The following is a 15919-nucleotide window of genomic DNA, read 5'->3' on the forward strand; positions in this document are numbered from 1 at the left end:
CCAATTTGGAAATCAATACCTTGGTTATGATATATGAGTTTTAATGATCTCTTATACTACATGTTTAAAATAATTGTCAACATTCTTTAATCCCATAAGGTAGTTTCTCAATCTTTTTCTGAATACATATTCTGAGGTTATAGATTTAATTTCATTCGGAAGTTTATTATAGCTACTCGTCGCAATGTACTCGAAAAATTTATGAAAAATTTCTTTGTTAGCCTCAAGTACTTCCAGCGTTTTTCGACCGCAGCGCAATCCAGTCTACATTATATACCAAGAAACTTTCAGTGTTTCTTTTTACATATAACAGACAACCATAGAGATATACTTTCTGAAATGGTAGAATATTATGAACGATATACAGATCATTGTTTGAATGTGCGAAGTCGGTAGTAGTTATAGCTCTAATTATTCTGTTTTGTATTCTTATTAATGGAAGCAGATTGTTATAATAGTCTCCTTCCCAACAGGTAATGCCACATTGCAGTGAAGAATTTACCCAGGAATAGTATAAACATCTAAAGAATGCTGCATTCACAAATTTTTTAACATAATATATTCTGTTAATTATGAACCTAAACTTATTTGTTAAGAAAGTGGTGTGGGAGTTCCACTTCAAATTGCTATCGATATGGAGGCCGAAATACTTGACGGTTTTTGTTTTTTGTGATTAAGCTACATTTACAATTTAGAGTATCACTACATTTCCTTTCATGCCATTTTATAGTTATACTATGGTCTAATTTGTCTGTTAATGTAAAGTACATATATCTCGTTTTGTCGGTATTAATGTTAAATCCGTTGTTGCTAAACCATATACTTAGTTTTAACATATCTCTATTAATCCGATTTTTTAGATCTTCAAGGATTGTTTCGGTGTATACTAAAGCCGTATCGTCAGCAAAGGATATCATTTTGCCAAAAAGTTTGTATTTACATAGATCATTAACATATATTATGAATAGGATGGGTCCTAGTACCGATTCTTGTGGGACTCCGTATTGTATGTTGTGCTTTTAAATATATCATAGCTGGTATATTGTTTTCTATTATTCGGATAGGATCTGAACCAGTCATTAGTAATCCCCCTAATGCCGTATTTGAACATTTTCAATAGCAATAGATCATGATGAACACAGTCGAACCTTTAGATATTTCAAGAAAAACAGCTGCTGTGTGCATTCCTTCATTTATTCCACTATAGACCTTTTTATGAAACTCCAATAGCGCTTTTTCAGTATTGCATCCGGATCTAAACCCATATTGATTAGTTGTGTAAAAGAATATTGTATTTAAATAGCTATTTAAGCGTTTTTGTATCAGAATTTCAATACCCTTTGAGATTGTGGATAGTATAGATATTGGTCTATAATTTTTGATTTCATTTCTATTTTCTCCTATAAATAACGGTACAACTGAAACAGTCTTTAGATGTTCTGTAAATTTATCATGTTCAAAGGATTTATTAATGATATTTGTAAAGAATTGTAATTTATGCCTAATGTAATGTTTAACTTTTTAACATTTGTTGTCACATCCGACTTTTTTCCCTTTTTTTTAATCCGATTACTACACTCTTCACTTCATCTTCGTTTACTGCATGTAGATACAGAGAATTCTTAATTCACGGAAGGTGACTGACATACTTGGCCCTTTCTGCAGGGTCGAAAACGCAACTGCCATAGTTGGTAAAGTGGTTTGTTCATTTTGTTAAGTATATCAGTGATGTCATTGCCCTCTGGGAATTCGCGTTTTCTGTTTTGTGTTACCTATTATCATACTGACCAACCTCCATTCTTTACTTTTATCATTACAACAAGAAAGAAATTTCGATAGCAGATAATGTTTTATTTTTTCCTTTAGATTTTTAACGAAATTTTTAGTCACATTCAATATTTAAATTGTATGGATTTTTTTTAATTCTTATAGTAGAGCTTCTCTTTTGTCTTTATCATATTTTTTAGTTCATCTGTTATCCAGTGTGTGTGTGTGTGTGTGTGAACGTCCTTTTTTGTAGTAACTGTTTTATGATATTTCTATTTACTGTCTGCATATTTAATCATTTTGATAAATTCATCATATAACTGAAACTGATTTGTGTCTAATAAGTCAGTTTGTGGCAGTTGATAATGTTTTATGTATCTTTCAAATTTTTTATAATTGGTGCCAATTACAAATTTATTCTGACTACCTGTGCAGCTCATGTTAACACTATCAGGTATAGATAGTTTCAAAAGTATAGAATGGTGATCTCTTATATTACTAATGTAGATTGCAGTGGATACCTCATAGGCCACCATTCTGTTTCTTATGAATATGTGATCAATGCAACCAGTCGAGTTGTACACTTCTCTCGTATTGCCATCGATGTAAGCAAGAAACCCATGAATAGATAATATATTTTTATATTCTCCAGTTTTACTATTACTCTTATAAAGGTCCAAATTTATATCCCCTACTAGTATGATATTGTCATATTTTAAAGTTTTTAAGACATTAAAGTTTTTAAGACATTATTTAGCTCTAAGTATATTCATTGCTGTGTCGTAAATCATTACAGTTTCAGCACTTTGCAATTTTAATTTCACTCTGTGAAATTTATAAATTTTTTTGGCATATAAAATTAATCCACCTGAACGATTATAATCGCGACAATCATAATACATATCGTAATCTGCGAGATTAAGGATCAACCTCAAGCTGTTTGATCCATATTTCACTTAAGACTAGTACATCTATATATGATTGGATCTCTGTAAAAAGTAACATTAAATATCAAATTTTGACCTTATAGATCTAATATTAACGTCATATATATTGAAATTCTTGGATGAATTTATAGTAGTATCAAAATATTTCTTAGCAGAAGTTAAATTATATAGATTTTTACAGTTTACAGGTGTATAAGAATCTAAATTATTCATGCTAAATCCTAAATCCATTAGGTTTATATCGCTCCAATTATTCATGGGTAACATTTAGATTTACTGCCTTCTTTGTTTGAGTTCGTCGAGATCGTCCGGTGTTTTTATTCGTATCACTTTAATGTTGTCATTCTTTCTCATGAATAGTTTGCCATCTCTTACCCATACATATTTAACTGCACCACTTGCTCTCATTTGTTTTGCTTCATAAACAAGTTGCTTATTAAGTTTAGTCAAGTGTCCATTTATGTAGACGGGTTTTAACTGTTCATCAATTTGTTGAGCTGTAATCTTGAGTTTTCTTGCCTCCATCATCCATTTATTTTTAGTAATCTTGCTTTCTAATTGAATAATAACTGGCTTAATGTCGGTTTTTCTGTTAGTGGGTATTCTGTGGACGTGTATGATAACTTCTTTTTTTAATCCAAGTAGATTTACCAGTCTTTCAGTAATAGTATGCAAATTTTATTCTGAGTTTCTGGTAGACCATTTACTAAGATATTGTTCATCCTGGAGCACTGTTGAATTTCATTAACTTCCTATTTCAGATCATTCATTTGGGCTTTCAGTATTTTATTTTCGTATTAATTTCCTAGAACAGTGTTTATCCTTCGATTGCTGTATCTTGTGCTTAAAAGTTCACATCACTGGAAGAGGAAAGCTTCATGGATAATTCCATCCATTCTCTTTTTAAAGGGATGTTGGAATTATGGGCGACCGAATCTAATATTATAACAAGAGAACTATTACTGCAAGTCACCTTCGATTATCCTGAGAAAGCACAGCTGAAATTTAAGCCTTTCTAACTTCACTTATCAAAAGGAATAAGCTTTTAGTACAAACAGAAGCTGCGACTAAATTATTATAAAGGTTTAGTTTTGCCACAAGAGGTGCTCTATGATTGTATCAAGAAGGTGAAAAACATGTTACTTATCTATTCGTCTAATAGCATTTCTTGTTATAAAGAATATAAATTTCGTTTTCTATTCTTTAAGGTCAGTACAATATATCCACCATTGCCTGTTAATTGTGTCCGTTTTGATGTCGGAAAAATCTTTCCAAGAGAAATGTTTTCGAATCACAGAGCAAGTATTGCGACATGCTAGCTTCGCTATGATGTGCATCCCATTCTTTGAGGTAGTCCAGGATTTTTCCTCTCTACCTTCATTGTATAAATCAGTTTTCCAAGAGTACTTTCAGATTGTCTTAGTCAAATGACCTCGATTACTCTTAATCCAAGATTCTCCTCTTTTTATTGTACAAGTGTCCGCGCGGTTAGCTTAGTGACTGTGCGCTTCGCAACCATATGACTGGGAAAGGAGTCCTAGGTTCGATTCCCGTCGAAGACGTGAGGAATTTGAGGATCTGCCATAGCCAAGTTAGCCGGTCTTGGGCGCGGGCAGTAGGGTTTTTTCCGCCAGTTTATCTGGCGTTTTTCATCCCGAAAGCAGGCAAACCGGTCCCGTGAACACACACACGGATCTACAGCCATAAATACTTAACCCCCCATGGGGGGGGGGTCAACTCGCCCCAATAGGGACGGGGGAGAAAAAGGGAGGAAACTCCATAAATAAATAAATAAAATTGTACGAGTCGAATTTTTGCTGTTTCAAGCTAAAATGGAACTTGAACAGAATAAATAGGAACGGTGAATCAACTTAATTAGTCAAACCTGGAAACGAGAATAATTGAACGGAGAATTTTCAACATGTACGCAAGGCTTTATAATCAAATTAAAACTGAACGGAACCTACTGGGAACTGTCGAAAGTCATCCTGTCTCGAGACAATGGCTTTTGTCTTTCTCACTTGACTGGGAGAGAGAGGTAAGAGGCTTGTTCAAGGCTTTATACGGGCTTAGTTTCTTTATGTTTGCTTGTTATTATCACAAAGATCACTTCGTTGGAGTGTAATGAACAGAAGTCTCTTTCGGACGAAAAAAAAAAAGTGAACTCGCACACAGCTGTGAGAGATCACTGTCGCTGATGAGGGTAATCCTAAGGGACTGGTACCTCCCCTTAACATTGCTCACCTCTTCACCTGTCCCAGTAATAGCAATATATAGTTCGCGAATCGGTGTAAGTGTAATAACAGAGCAGATGGTAGACGATAATGAGTGAATATCAATCACTTAGAACAGACAGTGCAATAATACTAGTGGCCTGAAGACAACTTCCATTAAGTGGGGGAAAGGGGGGGGGAATAACAAGAAAAAACATACGATATTGATATCTAGTAGGTAGCTCATTGACTTATAATCCCTTGAGCGAAATACAACTTTAATGAGCAAAAGTACTGAATATGGTTTTTGGCTGAACAGTAATTTACACAAGATGACAAACTGAAGAAACTTTTAACGTCATTCAGAATTTGAATAATTCTTATGCAGATTGTAATAGTTAAACTAAACGAATCAGATTAGTTCCACTAGATAAAGTAACATGGAATAGCTTAAATACTACAATTAATCCCACAAATCTCCAAAAGCACGCCTTTCTTAAATTTTATTAGACTTTTTTTTTCCCAACTAAGATTTCATGTCGAAAATTAAATCAATTTTACTGCAATGTTAGCTTATGTAATCAATATTACGAAGTAGTAGTTTGGAGTTATAATTAGTTAGCTGATGATTGCTGGGTTTGTTAAATGTACAGCTGCTTAGCCAGTGATGCATCATTACAGTGTCTAGAGGGATGTTGCTATGCATTTTGCTCGAGAATTCTGTCGGCTGAAAGCGTGAACTAGTTAACAGTGCATCGCTGTTTCCACCATCTCTCTCTCTCTCTCTCTCTCTCTCTCTCTCTCTCTGGATGTACGCGTGGGGCGAAACTTACTCACCTGGACTATCGATCTGTTAAGTAATGATATTTGGAACTGTAGTAGCAGTCTGTACTTTGCAGCCATACATATTAATAGAACTGCTGTTATTGCAGTTGCTCAAGGAAAATTAAATAATAAATTAAAGGTCTTGGCAAAGTTATATGGGACGTAATACAATCATTATGTCCAGGGCTTTGCTGAACTCTGATGACACTGGACAGATTGTTACGTATGTGGAGTCCACTAGACTGGCTTCTCGAAGTCGGGACCTTGCTGTGGGCTGATTTATCAGAAATTAGCGTCCGTATTTGTTCAGTTTCCAAAAGCTCGATAAGTCAAAGTCCGTGACTTCAGTATATACCATGATCATCAAATGTTAATTATGGTGGAAATAACTTTTGTAGCAAGTCAAGTGCTGGCTATCTTGACAAAAAACACATCTTGGAAATGTCAAATCTCATAAAGGAATCCATCATATCGTCTCGTATTCAAATTACCACAAACTATATTTTTATATTAAAATTTATCTTTTACTTCGCTTGTCTCAAGTCTTCAAACATTGCGTCTTGCACATATTTTGAATTGTTTGAAAATGAAAAGTGCTTAAATCAGTCTAAAAGCAAATCTTGTTTAAAAATATTTCTTAACCCGAATTATTCAGCTCTTGCTTAGCGCAGTCGATACATTGTTACATACGGATATTCTGACTGGAAATCACCCGTTTTAGACTGAGAGGAACTGTTATCAAACTTTTCAAGTGTATGTGAGTGTCATGGAAGCAAGACTCGTTGCTGATTCAAAACAGATTCACAGCCTAAAAGTAAAATAAAAAAAAATCAGTTGGTATACATAATATACTATCCTTAATTACTTATTTTCTAATTCCACGCAGTCCCAGTTATTCCATAAGAATCAATAAGAAACTATTTTAATTACTGTATTTATTCGTATATAACTCAACTTTTTCACCAAATTAAAAAAAAAAAATGTGGTTCGAGATATATCCGGGGATTTTCTGAAACTAATGTGTTGCAGGAAAAATACAAAATTGACGTTTATATTTAAATCTTCAGTATTCATTATAATTTATAATTGCTCATATTATTTATAAAATGAATGCATTTAAATTTTAATTATCAACGTTATTTACGCGATCAGCTGCTCACCTTCATCGAACGATAAATTTGAATTTTTTTTAGCGACAACGCATCTGTAATTAAATTATTGCTAGCGAAATAATTTCCCAAGCTCACAAAATCTATTTGCATAAGAATTCTAATGATGGTCTCTTAATCTTAATTAAGATGGAAGGAACCTCTACTGGTTCATTCCATCTCTATACATCTGATTGATGTAGTATTAACAGAAGATCGAACTACTCAACGAAAAAGACAAACCGACGAGTGTTGAGTTTTAATGCTGATTCTCTTAAAGCGAATTCCAAAATACCGGAAACTGCCATAACAACATTCACTATTTTTTTAAAGGCCTAAACCGTTGTCGTGTGCGAACTATATGCGAAACCTTTTAATTTCTTTTTTCGTGAGGTAAAATCAGGGGTGCGAGATATACCCGAAGGCGAGTTATATTCGAGTATACGGTAACAAAAAATGTAATGTTATTTCCCCTCACAGTTGCAGACAGAAATTCTTTAGAATTGAAGATTTTAAATATGAAAAAAAAATTCCATAACAGCGATTTTTTCAGACAATTCTGAAGCACATCTTGAAGATCCTAAAGAATAACCTAAGTGTCAAGTTCATGAATTTTGTAACAGATTTTTTCATTTCCTAATACTTTTTATTGTCAAACCCTTCGGAATTCACTTGCGTCAGCTTCATCGAAAATGATATTCAACATAATTTGTAATTTAAAATAAATTTAGGAATACCTTCTCATCTCCTTCATGTAGATTCAAGGGGAAAAAAAAAAAAACTACTCGGAATTAGGACGTAATAATTAATTTTCTTCAAAAGCAGCGTTACATGGACACCTGAAAGAGAGAGAGATTCAAAGAAGTAAAATATTAAGAGGTGAACAGTATCGAAAATTTCTTCAATATCACACTGGTCGCCTATTACAAGTTTTCACATTGTTTATGCATTAACTTAACATTGAATTCACTAATAAAACGACAACAACTTAGTTTGCAAACATCAACTATAAAACCTGAAATGACTCTAGATGAGAATTCTTTTTTTAAACATCCATTGGATATGGATGTAATTCTTATAACAAGGAAAACGAACGACCGAAGACAGATAAAAATACTTGCTGATGAAAAACAATTTCCTGGTAGAAAGATACTTGTCATTAGAAAAATTACTTTTGTATAATAAAAGAAAAAAAGTTGATTATCTTGTTTGAGTACAAACACCATATGTCAACTTTTTCTGCTAGGCAACAACATAATTCCAGTAACTTCGGAACAGAGCAAAGCAACAGCAATTTTATCGAATGTCTAAAAATCATTCAAGCATGGATCGCTTTTTCATTACTTCTCAGTAATAGTAACTTCCTCATCGGTAAGCATACCTATCAGGCATATTTCTTCCGGGCGCATAAATAAACATAAGAAATGGTGAGAAAAATCTTATGGGATTCTTGTCATCGTTCAACCGCAAGTTTTGATGGCGAATGGGGAGAAGAGGGTGGGGGGATACGAAATGGGCTAAAAGTACTTATTACAGAAGCAGTTAGATTTCTTAGGCAGTTGGAACTTTTTTTATTTCTAAGAATATAAGTACAGCAGAGTAGTCAAAAGCCTTAGCAGGAAGGAAAAATAAAAAAAAGGACCTCCTTTATAATAATGAAGTTCATGAAAACTTAAGTCCCTCTGGAAAATCCAAATTCTTATTTCTAAATGTCTTCAGTAACTAGCGTATTATATTTGCAGTCATTATTGGAAATGCCTTCCTCCCCTCACTTAGACTTGTACATCATGAATGATCACGAACGGTAGTTCATGCCGTAGCATTTTTTGTAATCTCCAGGCTAATCTATGATGCCATCTCTACTCATGTATTCTGTGCATTGTGAATTTGGCTTTCGTCCAGTACTGAAATTATCTCTCCTGTAATCTCCCAGTTCTCGCCTTTGACGGTGAATATCGTGAAGAAGTGATTACAGTAAAGACTAGACTGAACTGTCAGGATAAGAGGGGAAAAAAAGTATCCCTCTCTATGTTAGGATGCCTATACTCTACACTTACTAGTCATGATGATAAAGCGTTTTGATTGCAAACGACATTCTTATTAATCCATGAAGCAACACAAATCAAGTTTTCAATGTCCGAAGAAAGCTATTACTCAACATACTCACATTGGAGATGGCAATAAATTACTGTGAAAATGAAACAGATCAATTGTCCCCGTATTGATAAGTCGAAATAAATATTTCTCATCTTATCAGATAAGTTCGCGCGATCTCATTTAACTTTATGAAATCAGATAACACTGGGTCATCTAGTATACGAGTTTAATTAATAGAATAATGATTTTTTAGGTAGGTATGCCGAGAACTGTTAGTGTTCACGTCGTACAAACATGACGCCATGTATGTCTGTCATCAAGAAAAAACACTGTAATATTAAATGCTAATGTTTCATTGAACTGGCATCATAGAATGATTTGTAGTAGTTTTGCAAATAAGATGTCGTGTTTTGTGTTATACCAGATGCAGAGGAATTATTACGTAACAGTATAAACTCTTCGCTTTCACTTGTTCTGTGACACTAAATTCATTCATGTCGCTGTGGTACATTAAAAATATACCTCATGTTATAAATCTACTGCATGCAATATTATTTGTCATCCCACTACACTGGTCATAAATATATGGCCTCCCAACACGCAATGCAATTTATGAACGGTCCCTTAAGCATAATCAGGACTGATCTGTAAGGTGAAAGTAGATATGAAGAGGGACCCAAATTTGAAATATAATCAGCTGTGCATGTAGTATAAACACTGATTCCTGGGTTCTTGGGATTCCAAAGAATTTGGGGAGGAGGAGACACTGCAGTGCACAGGCGGTATTTCAGTAAGGGATGATGTAGATGTAATTAAAAATAATAATGCAGATTAATTGATTTAGCCTAATTCTTGTTAAATTCAATTCGCACTTCGTATTCAAAGTTGCTTTGTTTTTTCCAGGAAGACAGATTTGTGATCGAGCCTGGCAGTTTGAGAGGGTTAAAGGTTACGAGTTAGTGGACCGTGCTAGAATGAAACAAAACACCAAATCCCTAGAGGAGTGTATGGTGGCGTGTTTGTCCCAGCGAGACTTTGAGTGCAGGTCGGCTAATTTCCACCAGTTAACTAAGGAGTGTTTTCTTAGCGACGTGGACAGACACTCCATCCCAGGAAGAAGATATTTTGCTCCCTCCAACGAAGACGTGGACTACCTGGAAAACAACTGCGTTGACCGTAAATATGATTTTAAAAATATTTTTACGTGCATGCATAAGGCCAAACTTAGAGAACCGTAGGATTTTAACATTCAAATTAAACGCGAACAATAGAAACTATTGTTTTCGATTTTTATCTTCATTCGAATCTGCTATACTTCAAGCCGAATTCTCTCTATAACAAACCAGCCCAAAAAACACACGCAATTAACAGAGATACTGCATTGGCTCTCGTAGGCTTAGTTGTTTCGGCTGTTAATCCAAAGTAACCAAATACCCTCTATTTTATAGTCAGCCATTTGGATTGGTAAGCAAACTTCTTACCTCTTGCCATGTGAACGTTTTTTTATGTTTACATCCAGTTAACAGGATCGATACATTACTCATGCCTAGAGTTATTTTTGAAAAGAACTTTGTGCAAGAGGAGGGGGGGGGTCTCTTTCTGGATTGTAATGCAAATATGGTAACAAAGTATATAATTAAATAATAAAGTCACTGAAAGAATGATTCGAAGCTATATGCCATTTTTTTTTATTTTGCTACTTGCATGTTCATAAATCGAACTAGAAAGTGAATTTGCTGGTTGTCGCTGTGAGTTTTTGTGTATATCAATCGATGCATGTATTATGTGAACGGTTTGTCCATCATAAAAGATGAATGTCAGTTTTCGGAAGAGAAAAAAAATCCTGTTACCCCCGTATGAGACAAACTGATTCTCTGCTGAAAGTTGGAAAGCACAAATATTCATCGCGTCCTGGACGGAATTTCAACCAAGTTTTTTAAATCGAAGTAGTACTCTCAACTGCAGTATGCAGGTATACACAACGAATTTTATTTATTGCTTACTCCTCAATTGAGATGCAAATTTGAACACATTGTAAGAAAGCTCTACTGATCACTATATCCACCAACAAGAGGTGTTAAGTTCGATGCTTCAGGTTATTTCAATGTCATTTCTCGTAATAAACAAACGCTTATTTTCCCTCCCTCGGGCATACAGCCTTATAATAATGTACAGAAATACCGAGGCTGTCAGATTGGGCATAACCGTGTCATCTTACAGAAACGACGACTTTCACTTTAGTACTGTTAAATATCCTTAATCTATTCCAATTGCAAAGATACGCTTACGAAACTCTTTCCACATCCGAAATCCAGAAGAACATTTCAAACAGAAGACATCTGGTAGGATTAAGAAATGATTACACTTTTTCTGACTCCATTAATTTTTCCATTGAAACAAGTTTATTTCATCTTTCTTTCTAAAAAAAAGAATTGGCTGTTATTTAAATCCTAATAAAAAAAAATTCTTACTCCACTACCCGTAACCTATCCACGATGTCATCCTTTCTCAGTGATCTTGAAAACCAGTAGCTTTCAGCTAAGTTTGTGCATGATCAAACTTAATCCCTTCGAAGAAGTTAGAAGAGTAATACATGCGCTTTCGTTGAAAATACCTGGGTTTGAACTCAACAAAAGCGCATGTAAAGTTTTATTTTTAAACTTTACTTCTGATCACGGACTTTACCTGAAAGCGAATTACTGTCTCATACGGAGGAAGTAGAGTTTTGTTCTATCAAGAACTCGATCTCCTCTCTGCAAAATGTCCACCTCAGTGGAGACCACACAGATAACAGACATGATACAAATCCCAGCTGTACTTGCTTCTCTGTGCCAATTGAATAAAATGTTTAGATATTTCTCGGCAATGAGAACACTGCGACGAGTTTATTGTAAACAGCCAAGTTAGTTATGAAACGTTGGAAAGGTTTTATCAACAACAGAATTAAGCAAAATAATAACGATCATTTTTTTTTTATTTTTAAGTAACCATATCTTAATCAATATTGTAATTCTCAATTCAGTCTTGAAGAGATGTGGCTACTTGCCAATTTGGTCTCCTCACTACTACCACCACTACAGAAGCTCTCGGGACTTCTGATCTACTGCAAATTTGTTTACTCTTCTACTATTCAGGCATAAAAGAAAAAGCAAGGGAAGAAATACGAAAGCATTTATCAACCACAATGGCGACAGAAATTGGGATATTTGGATGCAATCGTTGCTTCGAGTACATCGAGTGGGTCACTTTTTCGGGGCATAATGAGCTCCTTCCCTCTCCAGACGAAAACCGAAAAATGGTAGTTTCAGAGAAGGTTAAAAAAAAAAAAAAAAGTCATTGGTGCAGTCGTACATATGTAAGATAAGCCATTCTTCCCTCTACTTCTCGTTACTGTCGTGACGTGCATGCTAAAAATGTACGTAGTCCCATAACCACCATTCTTTTCTTTACACACAATATGCAAAGTTTTTTCCTTCCTTGTTCTAAAAAACATATTTCACCTTGTAGACAGTTCCGGTTTGTTTTCATTTTGAAGTAAATACATCACCTCTGTAATTGGTTTGGTTCTGTGAGTTTTTTTTTTTTTTTTGCTAATTTATGAGCTTCCCCAGAAGCTATCTGATAGCTAAGTACTCCTTTTGAATTTTCCCTTCAAAATTGTCTGCATAAATTTCAACAATGAAAACTCGTTAATGTCAACACATCACAGACAAAGCACACGTGTGTTGATACAACATAGGCACACAACTAATATACCACAAATACCTTTCCTCTTTGTTTGGAAAGTTTTTTACAACTTCCCCGTAAGCCGTGTAATCTCTGATATTTAAAGTTTGAATGTTTTATATATATTTTTTGTGTACTTAAGAATTAAAAAACAGGCTTTGTTTGGATGAAAGGTAGTGGTTTTTGTTTACTTTATTCGGTAATTTACGATACAGTAATCACTAGCGTATTTTTCTAAACAGAAAAAGCAGTCCCGGATGTAATTACAAGTTAGACATAATTAATCAACGACTAACTATTCACGTCCACTTTGTCATTTTTATTTTATTTATGTTTTTTTAAACATATGCTGTATTTATGTGAAAAAAATAGTTTCGTACAAACTAAACGAAACTAACTGATGAAAATGATTACCAGAAACGTAGATTCGCATTTTGTGCTTCACTGCTTGGCAAATTTGGTCAAGAAATGAAACACGAGCAACTGGGTGGAAGCTAAATTAAACTGAGAGAGTTCGCAGGTTGAAAAAGAGTTGGAAACCCAAATACGTTAAAAGATTTGTAAAAAAATGAAGTCGTTTGCAAGCGGTGCAAAATGTGCTTTAGCATGCTTAGAGCAAAAAAGAGAAAATATGAGTTAAAAATGTTTTGAACTATCATATTCACTGGATGATTTCACAATAAAAGACCTTGCATTTAACAGTAAAGAAAGTTCTTTATTACAATATTCATATTGTAATAAATATTACTTTCTGTATTTAATAGATATTTTGCTCCTTTCTATCCCATATAAGAAAAATAGAAAACAGAAACGGAACTAAAATTTTAGTTCCGTTTCTGTTTTCTTAAATTAATGCTAAATTTTCAGAACCTGTTCGACTGTGTGAATTCCGTAAAGTTAATGGCAAAATCCTTAAGACCGTGGATGCTGTTTACCAAGACGTCTCTTCCTTAGAAGAATGTCGTAAAACATGTCTTAGTGCGAACTATCGGTGTCATTCATTTGATTTCGGGGATTCATCATCAAGCGTTTGTCGCATCAGTCATCATGCTGAAGCCTCCCTGACTCACATCCAAGAACCATATTTGGAGATTCCTGATGCTGCTACCTATGAAATAACCTCGTGCTACAACGGTGAGTTGAGACAATGTTAAGTTGAAATATTGATCATTTCAGCCACGTAAAACAGTCCATAGAAGTTTATGCGGATTATTTTTAATCCTTTTTATAAGTAAACAGTCAAATTTAGATATAATTTTTTTTTTTTTTTTTTTTGGTATAGTGACGATTCAGTGCCGATCCAGAGAGATGGTTGCCCGAGTGAAGACAAGCAATATTTTTAACGGCAAAGTCTATGTAAAATCTCGACCTAATTCCTGTGTGACTGATGTAATTAACAGCTTAGAATTTGAAATCAAAATGGCCTACCACGATTTAAACTGCGATGTGAAACAAGAGGTAAGTTTTTAATAGGTTCTTCTCAACACATTAAAAGTTTTTAATGTGTTGAGAACTCAGTGAGTCTCTTTTAGCAATCCAGTGAAGAACCTTCCATCTAATCGACGGTGTTATACGGAAGTGAAATGTTGTTTTTTCCGTTCCGAAAAAGGCTCCGGCAGAGAATACACAAAGCTCTCTGATATAAAATAAAAGCTTTATAAGATCATAGAAGTAATATTCAAAGCATAAATAAAAGGGAGATTTTTATTGATTCAGTGCATACTGACACTTTTTTGCCAGCGTCAGAATAAGAGAGTAACACGCGTTTCACATAAACTGTCCAGTTTCCAACCCCCTCAAGTTGGAGACCATTGATGAAGGCATATCCCCCGATATCCCTTGATTAATATTCCTCAAGTTTTTCCCCTTGATCTCTAGATATTCTTTTAAAGATGAGTGATGGTAAAAAATTCATTACTTGTGAAGTCCTGATGAAGAACATTTGGATATTTCTTCGTTGACACGTTCATATAAAAGCACATTAGGCACCTTATTCTCAGCATATGTTATTATACCTAGGGAAAAGAAGGCGAGTGCAAGTTCTTTAAAAGTAAGAATGGACTACTGAGGATAATATCATTTGATACAGGACAGTTATGGAAGGCAATTTCCTGTAAGGTATTGTGTTGCTTCATCACTGGATGGAGGAATTAATCCTGCGAATAAACCATATTCTCATAGCATTTTCCCTCCTTTTATGACTACGCAGCTCTTCAGGAAGTTTAAAAAAAAAAAAAAAACATTCTTACACTCTGTTCACACCTTTTTTCCCATGATTCCCCCTACTCCATTTTTCCTCATGTAGTCTCTGGTCGAGGACGAGATTTCCTGGAATAAATTGGTCAGCGAATACATTCCCGCTGAGAATTATTGCATGAACTTAACATCTGTCAATTTCACACTACCAGAACAGAAATGACTTCAAGCCACTGTTAACAGCATTCACAGTCAGCCAAGTAAAACGCTTAGTGGAACGTGGTGGGCTTTAGTGTCAGGCAACGATTTTTCAAGGGGGGCGAGTCAACATCGAAATGAGCTTCGGCAGATGGATTCCCCCCCCCCCCCTTTCAATTCATCGACTTGGAGAAGACAAGCCATGGGAAGGAATGAAAAGATTAAAAACTTTTAACGCAAACAAAATTAATTTTGTGCAGAATGACTAAGGTTCGTGGTGTGGCAGGAGAGCAATGACCAGAAATTATGTCCGGAAGAAAGAAAAAATAAAGAATATGAATAAATTTTAAGCGCATATGCACGCTCATCTGCTTTAATTCAATCAATGTTTAATGAAGCAATAAAAAATCACTGTAAACGTTGTAAGAATTCAACTTTATTAATTTTTTATTTGAATTATCGGAATCACTTCGCACTCCTCAATTGCTTAGCAAACTTCAAGTGTCCCCCACGTAGGAGGAGGTTGGCAACCATGTCACGGAATTTGTTTTTTTCTTTAACTGCTCTGGAACATTTATGGTAATTCAAGCCAGTCCAGTCCTTAATGTCTTCAAACCACATTCTCCTGGATCTACCTCTCCCGCTTTTTTTCCATCCAGTTTCCCTTCTAATATTAATGCCTGCCTTCTTGTCTAGTTAGATGTCCAAAAGATTTAAGTTTTCGTTCTTTAATTATTTTCATTAATGTTCATTTCATTTTTGCTTTCTTTAAAACATCTTCGTTTTTCATTTTCTCTGTCTA

General features: G+C 34.6%; 1 protein-coding gene across 1 annotated transcript in view; it reads left to right on the plus strand.

Moving 5' to 3' along the window:
• LOC150094405 (uncharacterized) overlaps positions 1–15919 on the plus strand; it is a 184784-nt gene that overhangs the window by 52937 nt on the left and 115928 nt on the right. The window contains exons 3-5 of the mRNA XM_090412461.1: positions 9901–10173; positions 13591–13857; positions 14006–14181. Coding sequence (XP_090268587.1) covers positions 9901–10173; positions 13591–13857; positions 14006–14181 — 716 coding nt within the window. The remainder of the gene's footprint in view (positions 1–9900; positions 10174–13590; positions 13858–14005; positions 14182–15919) is intronic.

This window comes from Typopeltis vanoorti, chromosome 22, assembly GCF_054136105.1.
Source record: "Typopeltis vanoorti isolate ZY-2024b chromosome 22, IOZ_Tvanoo_1.0, whole genome shotgun sequence".
Classification (NCBI taxonomy): domain Eukaryota; kingdom Metazoa; phylum Arthropoda; class Arachnida; order Uropygi; family Thelyphonidae; genus Typopeltis; species Typopeltis vanoorti.